General features: G+C 47.6%; 1 protein-coding gene across 3 annotated transcripts in view; it reads left to right on the top strand.

The window, feature by feature from the left end:
- Positions 1 to 19,285, top strand: part of LOC147440316 (uncharacterized) — a 185,743-nt gene extending 166,458 nt beyond the window's left edge. Inside the window, exons 8-9 of one of the 3 annotated variants that reach the window (XM_086530100.1) lie at positions 18,572 to 18,877; positions 19,008 to 19,285. In XM_086530100.1, coding sequence (XP_086386226.1) covers positions 18,572 to 18,877; positions 19,008 to 19,034 — 333 coding nt within the window. In that variant the 3' untranslated portion in view covers positions 19,035 to 19,285. Of the gene's footprint in view, positions 1 to 358; positions 713 to 18,571 lie in introns of those variants that run through there. The other 2 variants (XM_086530099.1, XM_086530101.1) reach the window with 2 other exon arrangements.
- Positions 19,286 to 20,641: the final 1,356 nt, after the last annotated feature.

Raw genomic sequence — 20,641 nt, 5'->3', positions numbered from 1 at the left:
CTTGAGGATTTTGGTTTAGGTGCAACTTATTCAAAAGTGTACATCATTCAGGTGGTTGAATCTAGTGCAGTGTGTGTTGCACAAGAGAGGAGCCCCTCCAGTGCTTTATCACAAATTTCCACAGGTTGAGATAGAGTCAACCAATTTGTCTTTGACATTTTGGGGTAATGATGTGTTGATAGTGCGTACCTAGTGACTACATGTACATGGAATTTCTTAAAACTGATTGATTGATTGATTTACTCTTGCAAATGTGTTTTCAGTTTGAGTATGTGAGGTGAAATTTCTTCAGCATTTTGTCTCGATTTACGGCTGAGGTGATATGAATGATGAATATGATGAGATTTAATGCATCTAGACATTTGCTAGAGATCGGGATGTGATGGCTAAATAAATCATATTGATTTCGGTTCGTGTCTGAGATCAAGCGAGAAGGAGAGAAGCAAAGAAGAGGAGAAGGCAGCTGAGGCAGCCAGAGGTGCCTCTAATTAGAGAGATATACAATGCGAGAATCCACCTCTACATACTTGCTCTTCTTTGGTATAGATACTACGTGCTTCTCTTAAATCCATTAGGGTTCGTGGGGATTCTAGTATACCTTCATGCAATTCAAACTTATATGATGCTTCTGTTGCGGTGCTTATGACATAGTATGAGGAAAGCTTTCCCCTGCTTGAATCACAAAAGAGTGTGTATGTTAGGAGAACTGACAAACTTTCTTTTGATAACCAAGAGATGGTCTTGGGCATTCATTGTATATCTAATGAATACTTTTTGAGATCACACCTCTGTGATGGTTGGCTTCATACATTTATCTTGGGGCTGTGCCTTTGAGCTGTTTATTTCAATAGAAGATTTGACACACACACACACACACACACACACACACACACACACACACAGAGAGAGAGAGAGAGAGAGAGAGAGAGAGAGAGAGAGAGAGAGAGAGAGAGAGAGAGGGAGTGAGGGAGGAAATGAAATGTTATTAATGTCTTCAAAAGGCCAAAATGACCTATGAGACCAATCTGTTACAAAATAATGAATCTGATACCATCTGGGTACAAAAGAACTAAAGAACTAGAACAAAGATACTACTTCTAGGATCCATCCTCATGTGCACTCTGGATGTTGAGAGAGTATGGCTCGAATCCTATGCTGTAGTCTCCGTCGATGATGTCTAGCACCTTCCTCAATCGTGGCCGTCTAGATCTCCGTAGCTCCAGTGCTCGGTCGATGAGAGTGCCGGTAGTGGTCGAATGAGTGTGGGCCAAGCTCTACAGTGATGGTTGCTCCTCTGGCTGTCCCATATCTAGTGAAAAGAAATCTGTAATCTGTCTCTGGGACTCTCTCTAGCTCTTCCCAGTAGAGTGTCTCTATATTTGTGTAACTCAAGTAAATATAGCCCAAGATATCTTTGATCCGCATAACTCATGACCCTAGAGAAAGGACCAAAACCCTCTCTGAATAAGCAGTGGAAACGGCCCCGTACCTCATAGTACACTGTGCAATGATATGTAATGTAGCTTTGTCTCTGACTCTAGCTGGCATAAGCGGCATATCCTAGTGTCTGTTGGTATCCCTCTGAATCTACCAGTCTCAATCTCCAGATGATGTGAGGATGTGTGTATCTGACCAATGGCACACCGCAAACCATGAGACGTGTGTGTCCATGTAGCTGGGTCGAATCACAAACCCATCTCGTGTGAGGTGGAGAAGATGCTCTCTATAGAAAGCCATCTTCGTGCCCAACTCATGTGGCGGCTCTATCCATGTCCTCCTGGTATCCAGTTGAATCAGGTCCTGACGAATTGAGTCTAGTAATCTCCATCCGTGTAAGCGACATCGAGGGTGCCTGAAGAGAGTACTAGAAATGGGGACAGACTGTCCATGGTGAAGCCATGCGTCTGAAACCATGATGTCATCTGTGCATACCCCTTGAAGAGCTATCTGTTTGGAAGACTCAAGGTCCAATCTAGCATATTTGTCTCTAGTAGTATCCCACAAGCTGTGCACAAGGGAGATTGATCTGGTAAGCGCCTCAATCTCCATAGGAGGGGCAGCTTGTTCTGCTCGAATGATAGCGTGGGGTACGGATGCCTTGGCTCTGATCAGTCGAGAGATCATAGATACCAAGGGCCTCTCCATACGTCTCCAACCATCTTGGCCTACAGAAGGTCCTCATATCTGCACTCCATACAACATAGCTGAGGCTACTAAAGTATCAAAGAGCCATAACTTTGTCCGAGGTTCTTGGAACTGAACCTGCGAACACATCCTCTCCAAGCCTCCCAAGGCCGCATAAGCTCTAGTCAATCTAGTCTTTGCTGCTCTCCCCAAAGAAAACCTCGGCCGAGTGAAGACAACCCCAAGGTAAGTGCATGGATCTGTATACTCTACAATCTCCTGACCTTATGTGAAAGTCAGTGCTGATCTCCTTATCCATTGTGGTATGGTGTTAAATATCATAACCTTGGTTCTACCTAGGTTTATAGACAATCCACAATCCTCTGTAAAACTGTGTAATGCATCCAACTGTCGCTGCATACCCTCTGGTGAGTCAAAGATCAACACACCATCAGCATATAACAACAATGGGATCCATGTCCCGGCCAGTTGGGCACCTCTATCACCGTGTGTCAATGTAATCAGACACCTCATCACCATACTCTTAAGTGATGACTCCTAAAAGATCCCTCTGAAGTTGGGCTCTCATCTCTCTGCACTCCTGATCATACCAACTATTCAGGGGCATTCTCCCAGAATGTCGCCTCCGACCCGGCTGAGTGTGTTCGTATGCCTATGATGCTGCACCATGCAGTGTCTCGGTCAGTAAAGTGGTGCACTCCTCCACTAAGAGGCCAGGACCAGCTGTGCATCGACGGCTATAGATCTCCTCTGTATAAACCGAGTCAATCTCTGGTGTAAATGTATAACGGGTATGTGACCTGCCTTTGATGTTCGGGCTGTGATGTTTGGGCTGTACTGTATTGAAATGAAATGGACAATGTCAAAAGAGCATGATCCACTGCTACGCCCCATCGGTGTGGCTCTCATTATGAAATCCTGAATACAAGGAATAAAGCTCGGCTGTGCCATAACATAGTCCACTGTATTGGCCCCGTGTCTGTGTGGAAAGCATGTGAAACCAGCTGCTCCAGGAAATTGCTGTAAGCCATTAAGTATGGCTAACCCATGTGTGGTCGTCATCTTTGTGAGGTATCTCCCATACTCCGTCTGCTCTTTGTCATGTGAGCATCTGTCAAGCCCCAACTCACCCACATCCAGCTCTCTAAGCATCTCATTTGAAGAGTCGTAGAGAGAGAGAGAGAGAGAGAGAGAGAGAGAGAGAGAGAGAGAGAGAGAGAGAGAGAGAGAGAGAGAGAGAGAGAGAGAGAGAGAGATGAAATGAAATGTTATATTAACGTCTTCAAAAGGCCAAAGTGACCTATGAGACCGAAAGTTACAATGTGGTGGATCTGATACAAAAGAGAGTAACAAGATGACAAAATGACAAAATAAAATACTATGGAATCCTAAACTTCTAGGTGTGAACTAAGCAGCTAGGTGAGATAACTAGATCACAAGAGATCCAGCATCGGTCGCTGGCGGATCTCATCAATCTCCTCCATGGTCAGTAGTTTGACCGAGCGTCATGCGTGTCGGGCCAAAGTGATCCGAATGCTCTGATGCAGCCTCCGTCGATGCTGTGTAGTCCGCCGCAGTCGTGGGCGTCTGGATCTCCCCAGCTCGGTCGCTCGATCAATCAGTGTGCCTCTGGTGTGAGGCGACGAGCTCTGCTGTGGTAGTAGCTCCTCCGGGTGTCCAGTGTGGCAGCTCTAAAGAAGTCTGTGATCTGTCTCTGAGACTGGCTAGCCTCTCCTCTCATCAAGCTCTCTCTGTGTCTGTGCAGCTTGAGCAAAAACAGACCCAGGCATCTCTGATTCTCGTACCGCATGACTCTGGAGAGTGGTCCAAAGCCCTTTCTGAACAAGCAATGGAAGCGGCCTCGTATCTCGTAGTAGACTGGGCAGTGGCATGTGTCGTGCAACTCTGTCTCAGGCTCGATGTCACACAGGGGGCATATCCTTGCCTCTGCTAGTACTCCGTTGTATCTCCCAATCTCGATCCGTAGCTGGTGTGAAGATGTGCGTATCTGGCCAATAGCACATCGTATCCCATGAGAAAAGTTGGTGTCCATGTATCTGGGTCTCGTCACCAAACCGTCCTCCGTAAGCTGGAGAAGATGCTCTATGTAGAAAGCCATCTTCGTGCCCAGCTCCTGTGTTGGTTGTATCCATGTCCTCCTGGTGTCTAGTTGAGTCAGGTCCTGGCGGATGAGCCTGGTGATCTCGGATTGTGTAAGAGTCAGAGAGGGTGCATCCAGTGAGTACTGGAAGGGAGGCAATCTGTCTATGCTAAACCCATGCGCCTGAAACCATGAGATGTCATCTCCCCATACCAGCATGTATCTCCCTGCATGGCTAACTGTCGAGAGGACTCAAGTGCAAGGCGGGCATATCTGTCTCTAGGAAGTTCCCACATGCGGTGTATGAAGGAGACAGATCTGGTGAGCGCCTCAACCACAAGTGAGGGGGCAGCTAGCTCTGCCTGGACAATAGCACATGGTACTGAAGCCTTAGCTCTAATGAGCCGTGAGATCATAGAGATTAGAGGCTTCTCCATGTCCCCCCATCCATCAGTGCGGCCTGTCCTCCCGTGATGATCCAATGAAGGTCCCCAAATCTCAGCTCCATAAAGCAATGCAAAAGCCACCAAAATGTCAAAGAGCCAGAGCTTCGTCCGAGGCTCCTGAAACTGAACCTGTGAACACATCCTTTCCAATCTACCCAATGCTGTTTGGGCTCTGGTCAATCTATTCTCTGCTGCCCCCCTCAATGAAAATGCTGGCCCACTAAAAACCACTCCAAGGTAAGTGTAAGCATTTGTATACTCCACTGTCTCCTGGCCGTATGTGAATGCGGGCGCTGACCTCCTGATCCATTGTGGGGTGGTATTAAATACCATGACCTTGGTTTTATTGTAGCGCGGATAATGTGTCGTGCTCTCTACAGTGTGGGTGCCCCTCAGTGCAATGTGCGTGACAATCTCACTCAAACAAATGGAAACTCTCAAACAGAATGAAACACAGGAACAATGGATAACAACAGAGACACAACAGTGGACCAGAACATGTGGACTCGACTAGCTCGAAGAACCATGTACAGACTCTAGCGTGGCAGCACACTCAGCTCCAACCCAGGACTCACAGGTACAAATGGGGTGTCGAGGCTCAGATGTGCGGGGATGGTGAAGCAATGGTGAAGCAGTGCTCTATGTAAGACTCTCTCTAGACGACTACGTACAAGATAATAATAATGACTCAACGGCTACTACTCATATATACAATCATAAAGAGCCACCAACGGCTCATAAATGTCAGCCAGCTAAGTGTGACCTGGCCACATGTCCACTAGGCCACCATCCGTATCCCTGCCACGTGTCACTGCCCAGAGTGTCCGTCCAGTGTGAACAGACCAGACCAATTGTACTAACTGTAACTGTGTCCTGTAGTAGCAGTGACACTGTAGGCTGCTACAGGTTGCCCGCCACAAGACTGGTCACCGTCTCGGTGAGCCAAACACTGAATGAAACTGCAAAAGTAACTATATGTACAATGAAAGGTGGGCAAGAGCACAGTCTTGTCACCCAAGGGAAAGTGTCGTCGCCACTGCTGTCCCAGAAGTATCCAGATCGGGAGGAGCCATCAGATCGATTGTGTAACGATGCGGTTGCTGGACTGTGCTCTGCATAACCTGGCTTCCTGTGGTTTGAGCAGCCATCTGCTGCACAGCGGATGGAAGCACCTGCCCTGAAGTGAACTCCGGACGCCTAGTAACACAACCATGGCGGTGTGCACCAGCAACACCGTCACAGCAAGGAACACTCTGGCTCTGCATGGGTGGCATCTGGACGTGAGACCCCTGTTGAGTAAAGTACTGGAACTGGGGCTGTGGGTAGTGTCCCATGAACTGCTGAGAGGGTTGAGAGGGACCAGCTGGGTAGTGTCCCATGAACTGTTGAGAGGGCTGAGAGGGACCTGCTGGTGCTGCAAAGCCTGCTGGATTCTGGACCTGTATCCCTGGCCCAGTCCATCCATATCCCACAGGAGCCTGGGTAGGCCTGTTACCATACATAAGAATTTCTTGAAATCCCTGCACCTGTGCTTTTAGGTCATCAATAATGCTTGACTTTATCTTCAATGCTTGCTGCAGTGCAAAAATCGTTGCATCTCGATCTGCGATGGCACTCTTTGCAACTCGCAGAGATCCCTCCATAGCTGCGTATGTGGCGGAGTGACGCTGGTGCGTTGCAGCTAGCTGCTCTGCGCCTAGCTCGATGGTGGCAATAGCAGCTCTGGAGTCCTGAAGTAACTTCTCTGAAAGCAGCAACAGAGAATTGGAGTCGGCCATACCTGAAGATCCCTCAGATGCATGTGATGCTGGAGGGCGCACATGTGGCACAGCCGGCGAGCTAGAAGTAGGTACAGCTAGTGTAGTGGGTGCCTCTAAGATTGTTGTTGTAGGTGGAGAGAGAGATATGTTGACCGGTGTATGAGTGAAGATGGGAGAAGAAGGAAGAGGATCCTGTATGGGTGAAGTGACCATCCTGTCCTGAGAAGTGGCAGTAGACACTGGCGCCGGCACAGCAGAACCAGGGGTAGAAGTAGACGTGTGACGCTGAAAATGTACCCTAGTCTGCTGGCTCTCAGAAACTGTCAAGGAGAGTAGAGACTTCACTGTATCCTTCACCACTTTCGCCTTGATCTTCTTTTTCTTGGTGACTGTGGGGTCAACCTGCATGCTCACGGTTTTCCTTTTCCCTTTTGAGGTTCCCTGCTCCTCATCCACTTCATTTGGGTTGATAGGTATGTTTATGATCCATGCCAAGAGAGGTGCCGCAAAACATTTAAAACTTAACTGCACAGACTGCACTTGGGCCCGAAATCTTTTAGCCCTAGTCTGCAGAGAGCTGAAGAGAATCTGGTGGAATCCACAAGGGATAGTGTGGATTAAACAGTATAGCCCGTCGCAGTGTGAGAATGTAGTGAGAAGATCAGTTTTTTCCTTGTCTTCTTTGGCATCTCGAGCCAAAAAGTAATACCTAAAGATTGCGAGAAGCCGTCTGTTTCGCTCATAATCTTGGTGATCCGAACTCAATAGCTCTTGACATGCTTGAATTGTCGCATCCTTGGACAGCAAAGAGAGTGCGAGTAGTAGACTTCACAGTTGGAAAGTTGGTCATACCCATGGCATATCCAAGCCTTGTAGCTGTTAGCTTGTGGCCCCGGACCTTTGGAAAGTCTTTCAACAATTGATGTATCAGCTCTGCTGGAACCGTATCAGGTAAATCTGCATTAGCCAATGCTGTGAGGCACAGAGTCCGTAGCTGAGCAGTCGAAAGCACCTCACTGAGAGATGGTCGAGGTTGCTGCATATGAAAATTTAATGAGAATGCTGTGCGATTTTTTGAAGAAGCAGGCCTCTTGATTTCATGAGTGATGATTAGCTGCTTTTCTTTTTTCTGAGCCACTTTTGAATGTTCCTCCTAATCTCACTGGAAGCACCTGACTTGGAATTTACATCTGAATCATCAGATGCTACTGAGTCTGCTTTGTAGCTCTCATCACTTGGGTCACTGGAGGTAAAGTCGTCTATGCCATGGCTGCTGCTTGCAGATACCTCCTCTGCTTCGCTGTCTGATTCTGCAACCAGAGCTTTCCTCTTCTTCAACTCGACCTTTCTCTTGCTACTTCCTTCTGGTTGTTTCTCTTGTTGCTTGCTACCTCCTGCCATGGTGAGGTCGGGTGGATGACAAACAGTGAGCAGTTGAGTAGACCAAGTGATGGAAAAGCACCACGATTAGACAGATGCAGACCAAGGCGGAGTATAGAAACGATTTGGGATTTGGCTAGGCAGCCTCTGGACAGAAGGGGAACTGGTGCGATTTCTTGTGGGGCTGGGCGAGAGGATACGACTGAGGATTGGGTATAGGGGCGAATCAAGAGGTAATAGGCGAAGAAGTTAGGGCAAGGGTGAAATTAATAAGGTTGGGCGAATTTGAGGCATGGCGAATTTTCTTGGGTAGGGTAGGGGCGAATCCAATAGCAGAGGAGGGGAACTGGGTAGGGGCGAGAGTGGGTGGGTAGAGGGTAGGGGCGAGGGTTAGAGGGTAGGGGCAAGAGGGGGTGTTGAGAGGGTAGGGGCGAGGGTTAGAGGGTAGGGGCGAGAGTGGGAGGGTAGAGGGTAGGGGCGAGAGTAGAGAGTAGGGGCGAGAGTGGGAGGGTAGGGACGAGGGAAACTGTGTAGGGTGAAAGTGGGAGGGTAGAGGGTAGGGGCGAGGGAAGTAAGTTAGGTAGGGGCGAGATAGATGGGTATGCTAGGCAGGGTGGGCTGAGCGAGTTTTACTAGGCAAAAGTGGGTGGAGGCAAGGGACGCACATCTTAGGTATAGAACTCTCTCAGAGAGTTAGAGAGTTAGCCAAGAGAACTCAAAAAGCATATGCTTCCATAGATTTAAGGAGTTTTACTTAAATATCAGCCCAATAGAAAGTGAACTTAGTGAAAGTGAATGTTCCTACTCAGAACAGAGCTGATAATATTCCAAAATAACAGCCTTATCAAAGAAAAGAGTGGAGATGGGATTGCCTCTTTTGAAGAACTCCACAGGGAAGAGAGAGACTGATACAGAGAAGCAAAGATTCTGAGAGTGGAGATGAGACAGCTGGATAACCGTGGATTGAAAAGAGTGGAGATGTTCCCGAGATAAAATAAATCAAAAGACATGCCTAATCCTGAGGCAAAATCAAGTGACTTGTTGAATGAAATGAGAGCAGATCCGAGATCCTTACCGGGAGTACAGTCGAGATGAGAATAAGGAAATTAGAAGATCAGAGAGAGGATTGATTTTTGCTTACAACTTAGATGGGATGGAGAAGACTCGGTGATAGGGAAAATAGTGGAAAACGAAAATCATGAAGAGGAACAATAATAAGGCTACTGATGAAGGGATAATACCACCATATTCAATGAAGTATACTATCACCAAGGCCAGTGATGATGGCAAGTCAGCTCTAGTGATGGTAAATCTTGAGTCTGGATCCATTTACCAGTGGTAGGGAGACACCTTCAAGAGTGACTAACTGGACTGCCCCCTGTGGTAAAATCTCTTCAACCACGAAGGGCCCTTGCCAAGCTGGAACCAGCTTCTTTGCTTTTTTCAAATATTTTGCCTGATAGAGTAGCACCAGTGTGCCTTGTGTTATTTTCGGTTTTCTGAGGTGGCGATCATGCCACGCTTTGCGACGAAGTTGCTCCGCTTGCAGAGCATGTGAAGCTAAACGGCGACTTTCATCCAATAAGGTGAGACGGGATATAGAAGCAGATTCCATGCCCCAACTTGCGCGCAGACTGCCCACCCTATGGGATCCGGAGTTGAACTCGAATGGAGCCATGGCTTCCAAGCCGAAAGCGAGTTGAAAAGGCGTGTGATTCGTTGTTGCTTTGAAAGATGTGCGGTATGCCCAAAGAGTGCCGTGCACAACTTGAGCCCACGATGCTGGATGGAGATGACATGCTTTCCGCAGGAGGGCGATTAGAACCTTGTTGGTGCTCTCGGCCTACCCATTGGATCTAGGGTAATAAGAGCACGACTTGCGATGAAAAATCTTGTAATTGGCCAGCAAAGTTGAGATCATGTCATTGACAAAATGACTGCCCCTATCATTGGTGATCTCTAAGGGACATCCAAATCTGCATAAAATATTTTCATATAAAAATTTGGCTACTGTATTGCCAGTGCAATCTACTGTCGCCACTACCTCTGTCCACTTTGTTGCATAGTCTGTAGCCACTAGCAGATATTTGCAATTACCTGGTTGAGCCGGGGGATATATTCGACCCACAAAGTCCAAGCCCCATCTCTCAAAAGGTAGCCACGCCATCGAGACCTGCAGAGGACGGTTGGATTGCTTACTTGGATTCGGCCCACAGCGCTGGCACACATCACAAACCGTAGAATATGCTATTGCATCCTTAAAAACGTAGGGCCACCATAGACCACTCTGTAGAATCTTCTGGGCAGTGATGTGACTAGGGTAATGGCCACCAGTGAGACCATTGTGGGCATCCTCCATATGCTCCACCTCATGAGGCGAGACACAACGCTTCAGAACACCATCTGGTCCCGATTTGTAGAGCTGGCCCCCAATCAGAGTGAAAGGCCTGGACTTCAACAGCAATCTCCTCTTCTGCAGTGGAGATGCCTTTTCTGGATACAGCCCAGTAGATAGAAAATGTAAGACCTCGCCGTACCATTCCGGTGTTGTATCGATTTTAAAAAGACTGCTATCTGGAAAGTCATCCGCAATCCCGGTAGCTTCTTCACCTGTGTGAATGCGAGAGAGGTGGTCAGCCATTACATGATGCTTACCAAGACGGAGTACCACTTCAAAATCAAACTCTTGGAATAGGAGGAGCCATCGCCATACTCGACCTGCGACCTGTGGCTTATTAAGCAGATAGCGCAAGGCATGGTGATCAGTAATAATTGTGAAGTGGACCCCTAGCAAATAGTGACGAAATTTTTGTAGAGCATACACTATAGCTAAACCTTCCCTCTCTGTGGTGCTATAGTTGCGCTCTGCTTTTGTGAGCAGGCAACTTGCATAATGTATAGGGCGATCCAAGTTGAACTCTTTGCTAGGCTGAGTCAGCACAGCACCCACAGCCAGCAGACTGGCGTCTGTATGCACATGAAAAGGTAGGGCCTAATCGGGGGCAACTAGAATAGGCGCTTCAGTGAGGCGTTTTTTGAGGTATGCAAATGCTTCGGCCTTAGGTGTTGACCACTGGAAGCGAATAGCAACACTGGTGAGCCGGGTCAATGGTTGAGCCACCTGTGCATACATACGTATAAACCTGCGATGATAGCTGGTGTGGCCCACAAAGCTCTAAACACCTTTGGGATTTATGGGAGGAGGTAACTTCAAGATGGCCACTATCTTCTCTGGGTCAGGTGCTAAACCTTGAGCAGACACCACATGGCCCAACAGTGTGCCCTCGGTGACCAAAAAATGACACTTGTTCAGATTGAGCTTCAAACGTGCCTCTCTGCACCTGAGGAAGACTGCAAAGAGCTGAGCAAGATGCTCCTTTAGATTTTCTACTGGGGTCGAACATTGAGCACCCGAGAAGGTTGAAAAGTCGTCCATGAATATGCGAAGGTGATCAGTAAGCAGAGGACAAAAGATGAGATATACTATGCGACTGAAAGAAGGCGGTGCATTTTTAAGCCCAAAAGACATTCTAGTGTAGATGAAAATACCCGAGGGAGTCACAAAAGCTGTTTTGATTTGGTCGTCAGGATGTATTTCTAACTGATTGTAGCCGTTGAACCTGTCCATAAAACTATACAGTACATGGCCAGCTACATCTTCGAGGACTCTCTCAATGAAAGGTGTCGGAAATCCATCCGGGATTGTGACCTTATTCAGAGCCCGGTAGTCGACGCAAACTCGAATTTTGTTGGACTGCTTCTTTGGGGCAATAACCATAGGGGACAACCATTCTGAGTGCTCTATTGATACAATAATACGTGCTTCTTGCATTTTTTCCAACTCGATTTTGACTGCTTCTGCATACTTGGGATTCGATTTGTAAGCCCGTCCTCTGACCGGCTTAGCCCCCTCAACCAGAGGAATTGTGTGGACTCCTAGCTCTGCTGGGATTCCTTCCAAATCGTGGTAAGACCAGGCAAACACATCCTTGAAAGAGCGCACGAAAGAGATTACCAGGTCGAGTAGAGCCGGGTGATCCCATAACCAAGTGGCTAACAAGATGGGCTGATGGTTGTCAGGGCCTCCTAGGTTGACCTCTCTGACTGGGTCAGGCGGTGCAGTGGGCGAGGCTGCGTCAGGGAGAGAAGACCGTGCCGCCTCTGTTAGCTTCTGGACATTATGAGCTGGCGTCTTATCTATGTTGAAATCAACATACTCTTCCTGCAACCATCCTGATGGAAGCTCTGCAAATGGTAAATCCTCAGATACCTCAAAGTGCTCCAGCATGGGTGGAGAGTCAGATCGAGTAGAGGCTAAGGAAGGAGCTGGGGTGTTGGCCAACTCTTGCAAGGGAGATTTTTTCCCCCTTCTATGGTGGGTTATAGGCTCACCCAGGCCGACGGTTTCCATCAAGGGACCCTCTGAAGGATGGGCACCAGAGACTGGTCCACTTGGTTCTGGCTCACTTGGCTGACTGGGATTACTGGCTTCAGGTTTAGGATCAGGGGGAGAGGGTGAATCTGTTGGCAAAGGTTGAAGAGAGACCACATAGCATGGCATCGAAGAGGTAGCTGCTAACCACTGCAGTAAGTCTTCATCGGACCCATCAGGAGGGACCGGCTGCTGCAAGTCAGAGTTGGATCTATTGACAAAGAGCTATGCTGAACGACCGGATCCATACCTCTTTCGAGACGAATTTGTTGCATTGGAGAGCCAGGAGTATGTATCCACATGGCGTCGTTTCCCCAGTCGTGAAGTGCTCTCGTATGTCGCAACCATGGCCTACCAATCAGCAAGGGATAACCTCCCTCTACCTGGGGAAGATTAACTACCACAAAATCCAAGTTAAAAGTGAAATCTTGTACCTTCAGAGGCACCTTGTCGACTATGCCCACTGGGTAGACTGTTCTCTGATCGGCCAATGTAACAGTGAAAGGAGCAGGTCGGGTAGGCTTTAGACCTAAGGCCATCATAGTGAATTCGGGCATCAAATTGATTCCAGATCCACCATCAACGATGACGCCGGATAGCTGGTGCCCAAGAATAGATACAGTTAGACGAGGACTTTTATAATCGGTGAGGGGAGCAGTTGGATAGGAAATCAAATAAGACTCTGAGGGCTGTACAGGGAGGTGCTCGCCACTAGGCCCAGCCCCCGGGTACAGAGACTGAATGACTGACAGGGTGTCACTTCTAAGTGTTGCGTCGAGCCTTAGCATGTCGTATAGTGACACGTGCTGAAAAGTATTTTTCAAGATGGCCTCTGTTGTGGGCTTGTCGCCTTGGAACTGGGCTCCCTTTGGGACCTTAATCTGTTCCAAGTTAGCCACTGCTTCCAAGAAGGCTCCATCAATGTCAGATAGCAGGGAAGTTGGTTTGCTCTGAGCAATTTTGAAGGACTCATCCTTTGGGTCAGGTAGACCAGATTGAGGAAGTGGGAACTGGCGAGGTGGACCTGTGGGCAGACTGAGACCAAGAGCTGCTCTTTGTGCCCGAGTAAGGACAACAGCAGGCTCCTCCACTTGTAGTGGCTTAACCACATGAGTAGCAGGTGATGGTTGAGGCACGGTGTTCACAGTCATCAAATTTATCTTCGGGAAGGTGAAATCTTGCTGGTTCTGAGTCGAGCCTGAAGACGTGGATGCCCTTTGCGTGGGACAATCCTTACTGTGGTGATCCTTCGAATCAGGGCAATGACGACAAGGAGGGGATCCCTCAGGTAAAGGACACTTGCTCTGATAATGGCCATATTCTCCGCATCTGTAGCAGAGTATGGGCCGATTGGAAGGACGAAACGGGGGACGAGGTGGTTGCTGCATGGAGTTGGAGGCTGAAGTGTAGAAGCTCTGAGGGGTTGAGGTGGCATTAGCATTATAAAAACTTTGAGTCGGGAAAGTACTTGACATACCTTGGACAGCAGGGGTATTGAGCAAAGGTGGCATGTAGTTGGGATGGCCGTAGTGGGAAACCATGTTGGATGCTGGTGCTAACCCCTGGTGGAGAGTAGGACCAAGACTTTGCTGTATTTTGTGCAATCCCTTTATATAGTAGCAATCCTTATCTTCATGATCCTATTTTTCACAGAAGTGACAATAAGAGCGAAGGGGACAGTCCTGTGGAGGGTGTCCTGGAGAGCGGAATGAACTACACCATACCATAGCCTTAGTCTCCTGCTGAGACCTGAGCTCTTCTAACTCTCTTTTAAGTTGATCATAAGCCTCTTGATATGGAGGCTTCTCCTGTCTGAGAGAGAAGGATCTCTCTTCTTGAAGGGCCCGTTGTAACTTTAGGGCTTCCAGTTCCCTTCGTAAAGAAGTCAAGGGGTCTGATGGACTGTCCACGAGTACAGGGGCAGTATCTAACCTAGGAGAGTCAGTGAACTGCATTCTTGCTCCCTCTATTCTAGTAGCAGTAGCAACAAAGTCTTCCAGACTGGCTTCAGGACGGAGGCTTTCTCTGAGCTTTTGTTGAGAAGTCTTAGGCAGAGCCTTCTCTACCCACTTCTTCACCATGAATTCCCCTGGTTGCTGAGGCAGCTTGGCAACCAGGGACTTTGTTCTGGTCATGAGCTCTGCAAATGTCTCCTTGGGCTGGAGCAACAGGTTGGCCAACTCATCTAGAATCTTCTCTTGATAATCCCCTGGTCGGAAAGCTTCACAGAACTGCTGTCTTAACATGGTCCAAGTAGTAAAGTGGTTTTCAGCAAACTGATTGTACCATTTATCTGCAAGACCATCCAAGGTGGACGGAAAGAGCACCAGGTATGCATCTTCTCTGTTGAGGCCACGACCTCTGCAAAGAGAGACAAACCTCCAAGCATGGTCGTCTGCATCTTCTGTGGAGAGACCTTTAAAGGTAGGGAACTTGATGTTCACCTTTGCCATAACACTTGTGAGCTCCTCCATGGCCTCTTGCTCCTGAGTCTGTTGCTCACTAGCTTGCTGTAACAAAATGGGGGAGAGCCTTACCGGAGAAGGTGACCTGGAGGATGTGGAACCGGTCGAAGGAATGGAGGTAGTCGTATGAGTAGGTATGGGTGATGGGGTTAAGATGCTTCTACTGGGCACCAAGGGTTGACGCCGTCTGTGGTAGTACTTCAGAGGACTCAGTAGTGCACTTTGACGCTCCAATGACCTCCTTGTATGTGCCATACAGTAACTGCCAACCCCACCAAGCTTTGGGCAAGAAGACCTTCACTTGGGCAAGACAACCTTCACTTGGCTGAACATTGGTCTAGACTCTACTAGACCAGGGCGAGTGACTAGACCACCTGGCCTGGACCAGGACGAGGAAGAACTAGACCAGGACGAGGACTGGGTGGACCAGGGCGAGAGAGGACCAGACCAACAAGGCGGGAGACCAACAAGGCGAGAGACTAGACCAGCTAGATTAAGCTGTCAATGGTGAAACTGGACCAGACCAACAGGCTGCACAGGCGAAGCGAAGAAACCAGCTACTCAACAGAGTGAGACTTCAGTTGATGTCCCACTGTGATCGCCAAAATGAGAGCACCTGTAGCGCGGATAATGTGTCGTGGTCTCTACAGTGTGGGTGCCCCTCAGTGCAATGTGCGTGACAATCTTACTCAAACAAATGGAAACTCTCTCAAACAGAATGAAACACAGGAACAATGGATAACAATAGAGACACAACAGTGGACCAGAATATGTGGACTCGACTAGCTCAAAGAACCATGTATAGACTCTGGCGTGGCAGCACACTCAGCTCCAGCCCAGGACTCACAGGTACAAATGGGGTGTCGAGGCTCAGATGTGCAGGGATGGTGAAGCAGTGCTCTGTGTAAGACTCTCTCTAGACGACTACGTACAAGATAATAATAATGACTCAACGGCTACTACTCATATATACAATCATAAAGAGCTACCAACGGCTCATAAATGTCAGCCAGCTAAGTGTGACCTGGCCACATGTCCACTAGGCCACCATCCGTATTCTTGCCACGTGTCACTGCCCAGAGTGTCCGTCCAATGTGAACAGACCAGACCAATTGTACTAACTGTAACTTTGTCCTGTAGCAGTGACACTGTAGCCTGCTACATTTACCAAGGTTGACTGACAAACCACTTTCCTGGGCAAACCTATGCAAAGCATCCAAGGGACGTTGCATCCTCTCCGGAGAGTCAGAGATCAACACAATATCATCTACATATAACAATAGTGGAATCCATGTCCCTGCCAGCTGTGCACCTCTATCACCATCTCTCTCAATGTAGTCAGAAACCTCATCTACATACATACCAGATAGAGTAGGAGAGAGCGGGCAACCCTGATTCACCCCAATAGTTGAGTGAACCGGTGTGGATAAACCCTCTGAGGTGCGTACATGCCCCGCTACTGATCTGTATACTGCCATGACCCCCCAAATGAGCTCTGTGGGTATTCCCATCTGCTGTAATTTGCGCATCAATCTAGCTCTGGGTACTGTGTCAAATGCTTTGCGGAAATCCACAAAGCTACAATAGATCCGTCTCCCATGTGACCTGCCCTCCTCCATGATGGCTGTGAGTGTCAAGATATGGTCAAGAGTAGAAAAACCCCTCCTGAACCGTGCCTGCCCGGCCGCACATATCCCTTCCCTCTCTGCCCATCTACTCAGGTGCTACTCAAGAATAGATGCGTACAACCGTGCCAAAGTGTGTCCAATCATGATAGTGCGATAATTCCAAGGGTCCATAGGGTCCAAGTATCAGGCAAGCCCTGACACATGGCACGGTTAAACATAACTGCTAGAAGCTCTGCTAGTAGATCTCTGGCATGCGTGAAATGCTCAGCCACTAAGCCATCATGATCATATGCTCTCCCAGTCCTCATCCTGTCAATGGCCTTCCTCACCATCTCAGCGGTGAAAAAAGCACATGTGTGTGGGCATGGATCGGGGGGGTCGGGAAGGGGGGGCTGCTCAGGAACTGTGTACAGAGATGATGCGTACTGGCCCCAGGCCTCTATAGAAGTGATGGCGGGGGGGGGGGTGCTCATGAAAGAGCCGCCATGCCTCACGTGAGTCCTGACTCAAGAATAGCTGGTATAGATCTTGCTCTAGGCGAGCCAAAAATGCCCTCTTCTTCCGCTGCACCAGGCGTCGGAAGTCAATCTGTGACTATCTGTGAGTGATGTCCCCCAAAAGCACCTCCCTCTGAAGTCTAGCTCTAGTGTCCCGGCATTCCTCATCATACCAACTGTTCTGGAGCATGCTCCCCGAACGGCGTCTCTGCTCAAGCTGGGTATGTGGGTATGCCTCTACTGCTGCATCATTGTCAGTATAGTAGTAAGCTCCTCTAGAGGTCACCCTCACTCCTCTGTGCACATGCATCTGTAGATCCCATCTATGTATACAGAGTCCGTCTCCCACGTGAAAGTGTAGCGAGTAGGGGCTGCTGTCCGTGGCCTGTGTGCTACATTGAACTGAAAAGAGATGGTCAACGACACAAGAACATGATCCACTGCCCCACCAATAGGTCTGGGTCCAACCGTGAGATCCTGGATACTAGAGATGAGGCTCGGCTGTGCCATGACATAATCCATTGTGTTGGCTCCATGTCTGTGTGGAAAGCATGTAAAACCCCTAGCAGTGGGAAATCTCTATAGGCCATTCAAGATGGCCAATCCATGTGCAGTCCCCATGTTTATCAAGTGTTGTCCATACTCAGTGTTCCCCCTCCTGTGATAGTCTGGATAGGCCCGTTTCTGCAACATCTAGCTCTCTCAGCATCTCCTGTGAAGTATCATAAAATACTATCTGATGATGGGCAGTCCTCGCATTGAAATCCCCTAGAATGATGATGTTACCATCTCTAGAGAACTCCCATATGTCATCATCCAAAATAGAAAAGGGGAACTGTCCTCTGGGTGGTGCATAAACTGACGTACTCGGGAGAAAGTTGCTAATAGCAATGTAAAGATATCTGTCTGTCTCTGCTCTCAGTCTCACCCACACGTACCTAGCTTGCTCATCCCTACGGGCTATAGGTATCGATGGTTGCAACTCCTCCCTGAATAACACTGCCACTCCTCCTGAGCCTCGTCCCCTGTGCTCTGATCGTGTCTCCTGTCTACAGGCCGTCTCCCATCTATATCCACTAATGTGAGGCATAGACTGCCCAAGGGCCTGATGTGTCTCAGAGTAGAAGACGGTGTCTCTTCCCGTAGAACTATCCTCAAAAGCACCCACATCAAGGCGCATAGATCCATTACAATTCTAGGTGGCAACTTTGAGTGTGATCCCATAGGTCTCGCACCGTCATGTGGAGCGCCGCTCTACAATCACCACCCGACCATCTCTGTAGAAGGCCATCTTTCCCTTCTCCCTTGCCACTTGAATCTCTAGCATTACCTCTCTCATATGCGCAAGCTATGTGAGAGTGAGGTCATCTCCAAGGAATATGCCCGTTTTCTTTAGTGTAGCACGCCTCTTCAAGAAGTCCTTCTTTGCCTCCATGGATGGGAAACGGATGATTAAAGCTCTCTCTTTTGAAGTCTCTTCATTTCCTTGTGTCTTCTTCCCTACCCTCCATGCCTTTGAGTAGCCTCACTACCCATCATGCGGAGAAGTTCTGCGACTTCCCCTTCTACATCATCTCGGTCTTTTAGACCGGTTACTCTTATAATTATATATATCTACATATATATACATATATACATAGAGAGAGAGAGAGAGAGAGAGAGAGAGAGAGAGAGAGAGAGAGAGAGAGAGAGAGAGAGAGATTGGCTTGATTTGCAGTTTCCAACTGGTCTTGCTGTTTTGATTGAGAAAAAAAGTAGACGAATGGAGATAGCACTATATTGCTTTGCACGTGCTCTTGAGAGTTTTGCTATATGCTTTAGTGATGGGGATACTATACTCTCAAAGTGCAAGTCAAAGGCCCCGAAGCGTCTGGATGTTTTGCTCTTCAGTATTGCTACATCAATAATAATGCATTGCTATGCTCAAGAAAGGGAAGTGTTTAGGTCCAAGTACTTGAATGTCCTTGACTGGATCTTTGGTATCCCAAATGATCCTCCCATATTGCAACCTCCTCTGGTCAAGGTATCATCCATGTCCCAGCTTCTTGGAGTCTGGCAAACATCATGATGTTCAGCTCTCATTTGTCAGTTCTCACCATTTTTATTCGCATGAAGCAGTATATTTTGAGCTGAGCTTCTTTTGCCTCTACCAGGGTTTCAAGGTGAAGCGTGTAATTTGATTGGTGGATCACATTGATTAGCCTCTATATATCACTCAATTCCACAATTTTGAGCTAACTTTATTGTGCATCACTAACCTCATATTACAGGCTATATTAGCAGCTAACTCTGATACCCCATTTAATATATAGCCAATGTATTAATGTACGGAATGGCAGATGCAATCGGGCATCTTGTCTTCAAATGCTATTTCTGTATGTCAAAAAGGGATTTTAGAATCTGGAACCCTGAATCACATGGGTTTGAAGTGTGTGCATGTGTCTTGTACAGATGTCTTCTTGTAGAAGGCTAAAGCTCGTAGGGATTGACAAAGAGTTCACTTGAACTGAGAGATACTAAGCGCCGAAATTTGCAAAGTGTATAAATTGTTGTGATTGTGAGTCTAGTAATGCATGAGAGCAGATCAGCTTCAAGTCGCACCAATGCATGGTATTGATATGATCCTTGGTATGTCAGAATTCAACCCTGCAATTGTACGATCAAAGTGGAGCTCTTTGGAATCACCAAAAACATGCTCACTATTTAGATATAATGGTGTTGAAGATGCATCAACAAATTTCCTTCCACAAACTGCGAAATATTCTCATTATCGAACTTTTCATACTCTGCAAAAGAATTCTTTTTCTCAAGCGGCTGTCAAGAAGACTATGCAATATTTTGCTAGATTCCATTACAAAATTACAAGCTGGCTCTGGAAGTTTGTAGAACACAGTGGAGTATGAGAGTCATAATTCCACATTAATGGAGGTTATACAGCTCACAATAAAATTTGTGCACTACAATTTTGAGGTGAGGGTGCAAGTGGCTGATTCTTTGCTAGGTGTCTATCAAAAGACACCTTCACTTCATCATCCTAAAATCAGAGCTCATCATATAGTATCCAGGGCTGGAATTTCCAGGTGGCCAGGCACTTTCACTGTGTTAGGAGAACGCCGCACGGTGAATCCAATATTTTGATACGATGCAGTCCACTCATGGTGGTTACGGATGTAGGAGGTTAGACCTCTCTCATGGCTAGCACAGGACCCAGGGGACTTGTGTTTGCCTTGACCCAGTATCAGATAGCATCTTATTTTGAGTAACCTCCTAGCATTGGTCACCTTGCAGCAGAGTATGGAATATTGGCCTACAGGATTGGAGACCTGGCTGAGTGCTGGTCTATCTCATGTCTTCATGTTCAGTTTTTGGACACCTTCCAATGGCATAGTGTACTTCTTGTTGATGACTCATGCTGTTTTCCACATTAACGTACACTACAAAAGCAGGCTTAGACAATGCTAGCACAGTTCCCATTTTAGATTTCAAATTCCTCTCACAACTTCAAAAGACTTGATACAAACTAACTATTTTTCATTCCTTCCCAATGTTAAAAAAGGCATGCTAAACAAAAAGGGTTTTTTTCCAATTAATGATTCAAGCTAGAGGGTATATTGTATTCGTTGGGAGATGGTTTGATCTCTCTCTCTCTCTCTCTCTCTCTCTCTCTCTCTCTCTCTTAAACGACAAGTGCAGAATATAGACATATGCTTATGGATCTATCTCAACACGGGATCAAGGTTAAAGGGGTCCAAATGAGAAATGGTCTATCAAAGAGCAAGGCTAGCTA

Source organism: Adiantum capillus-veneris, chromosome 15, assembly GCF_014529385.1.
Source record: "Adiantum capillus-veneris isolate H3 chromosome 15, ASM1452938v2, whole genome shotgun sequence".
In the NCBI taxonomy this organism is placed as follows: domain Eukaryota; kingdom Viridiplantae; phylum Streptophyta; class Polypodiopsida; order Polypodiales; family Pteridaceae; genus Adiantum; species Adiantum capillus-veneris.
Note: the sequence above shows the minus strand (reverse complement) of the source record. Positions and strands in the feature narration are given on the sequence as shown.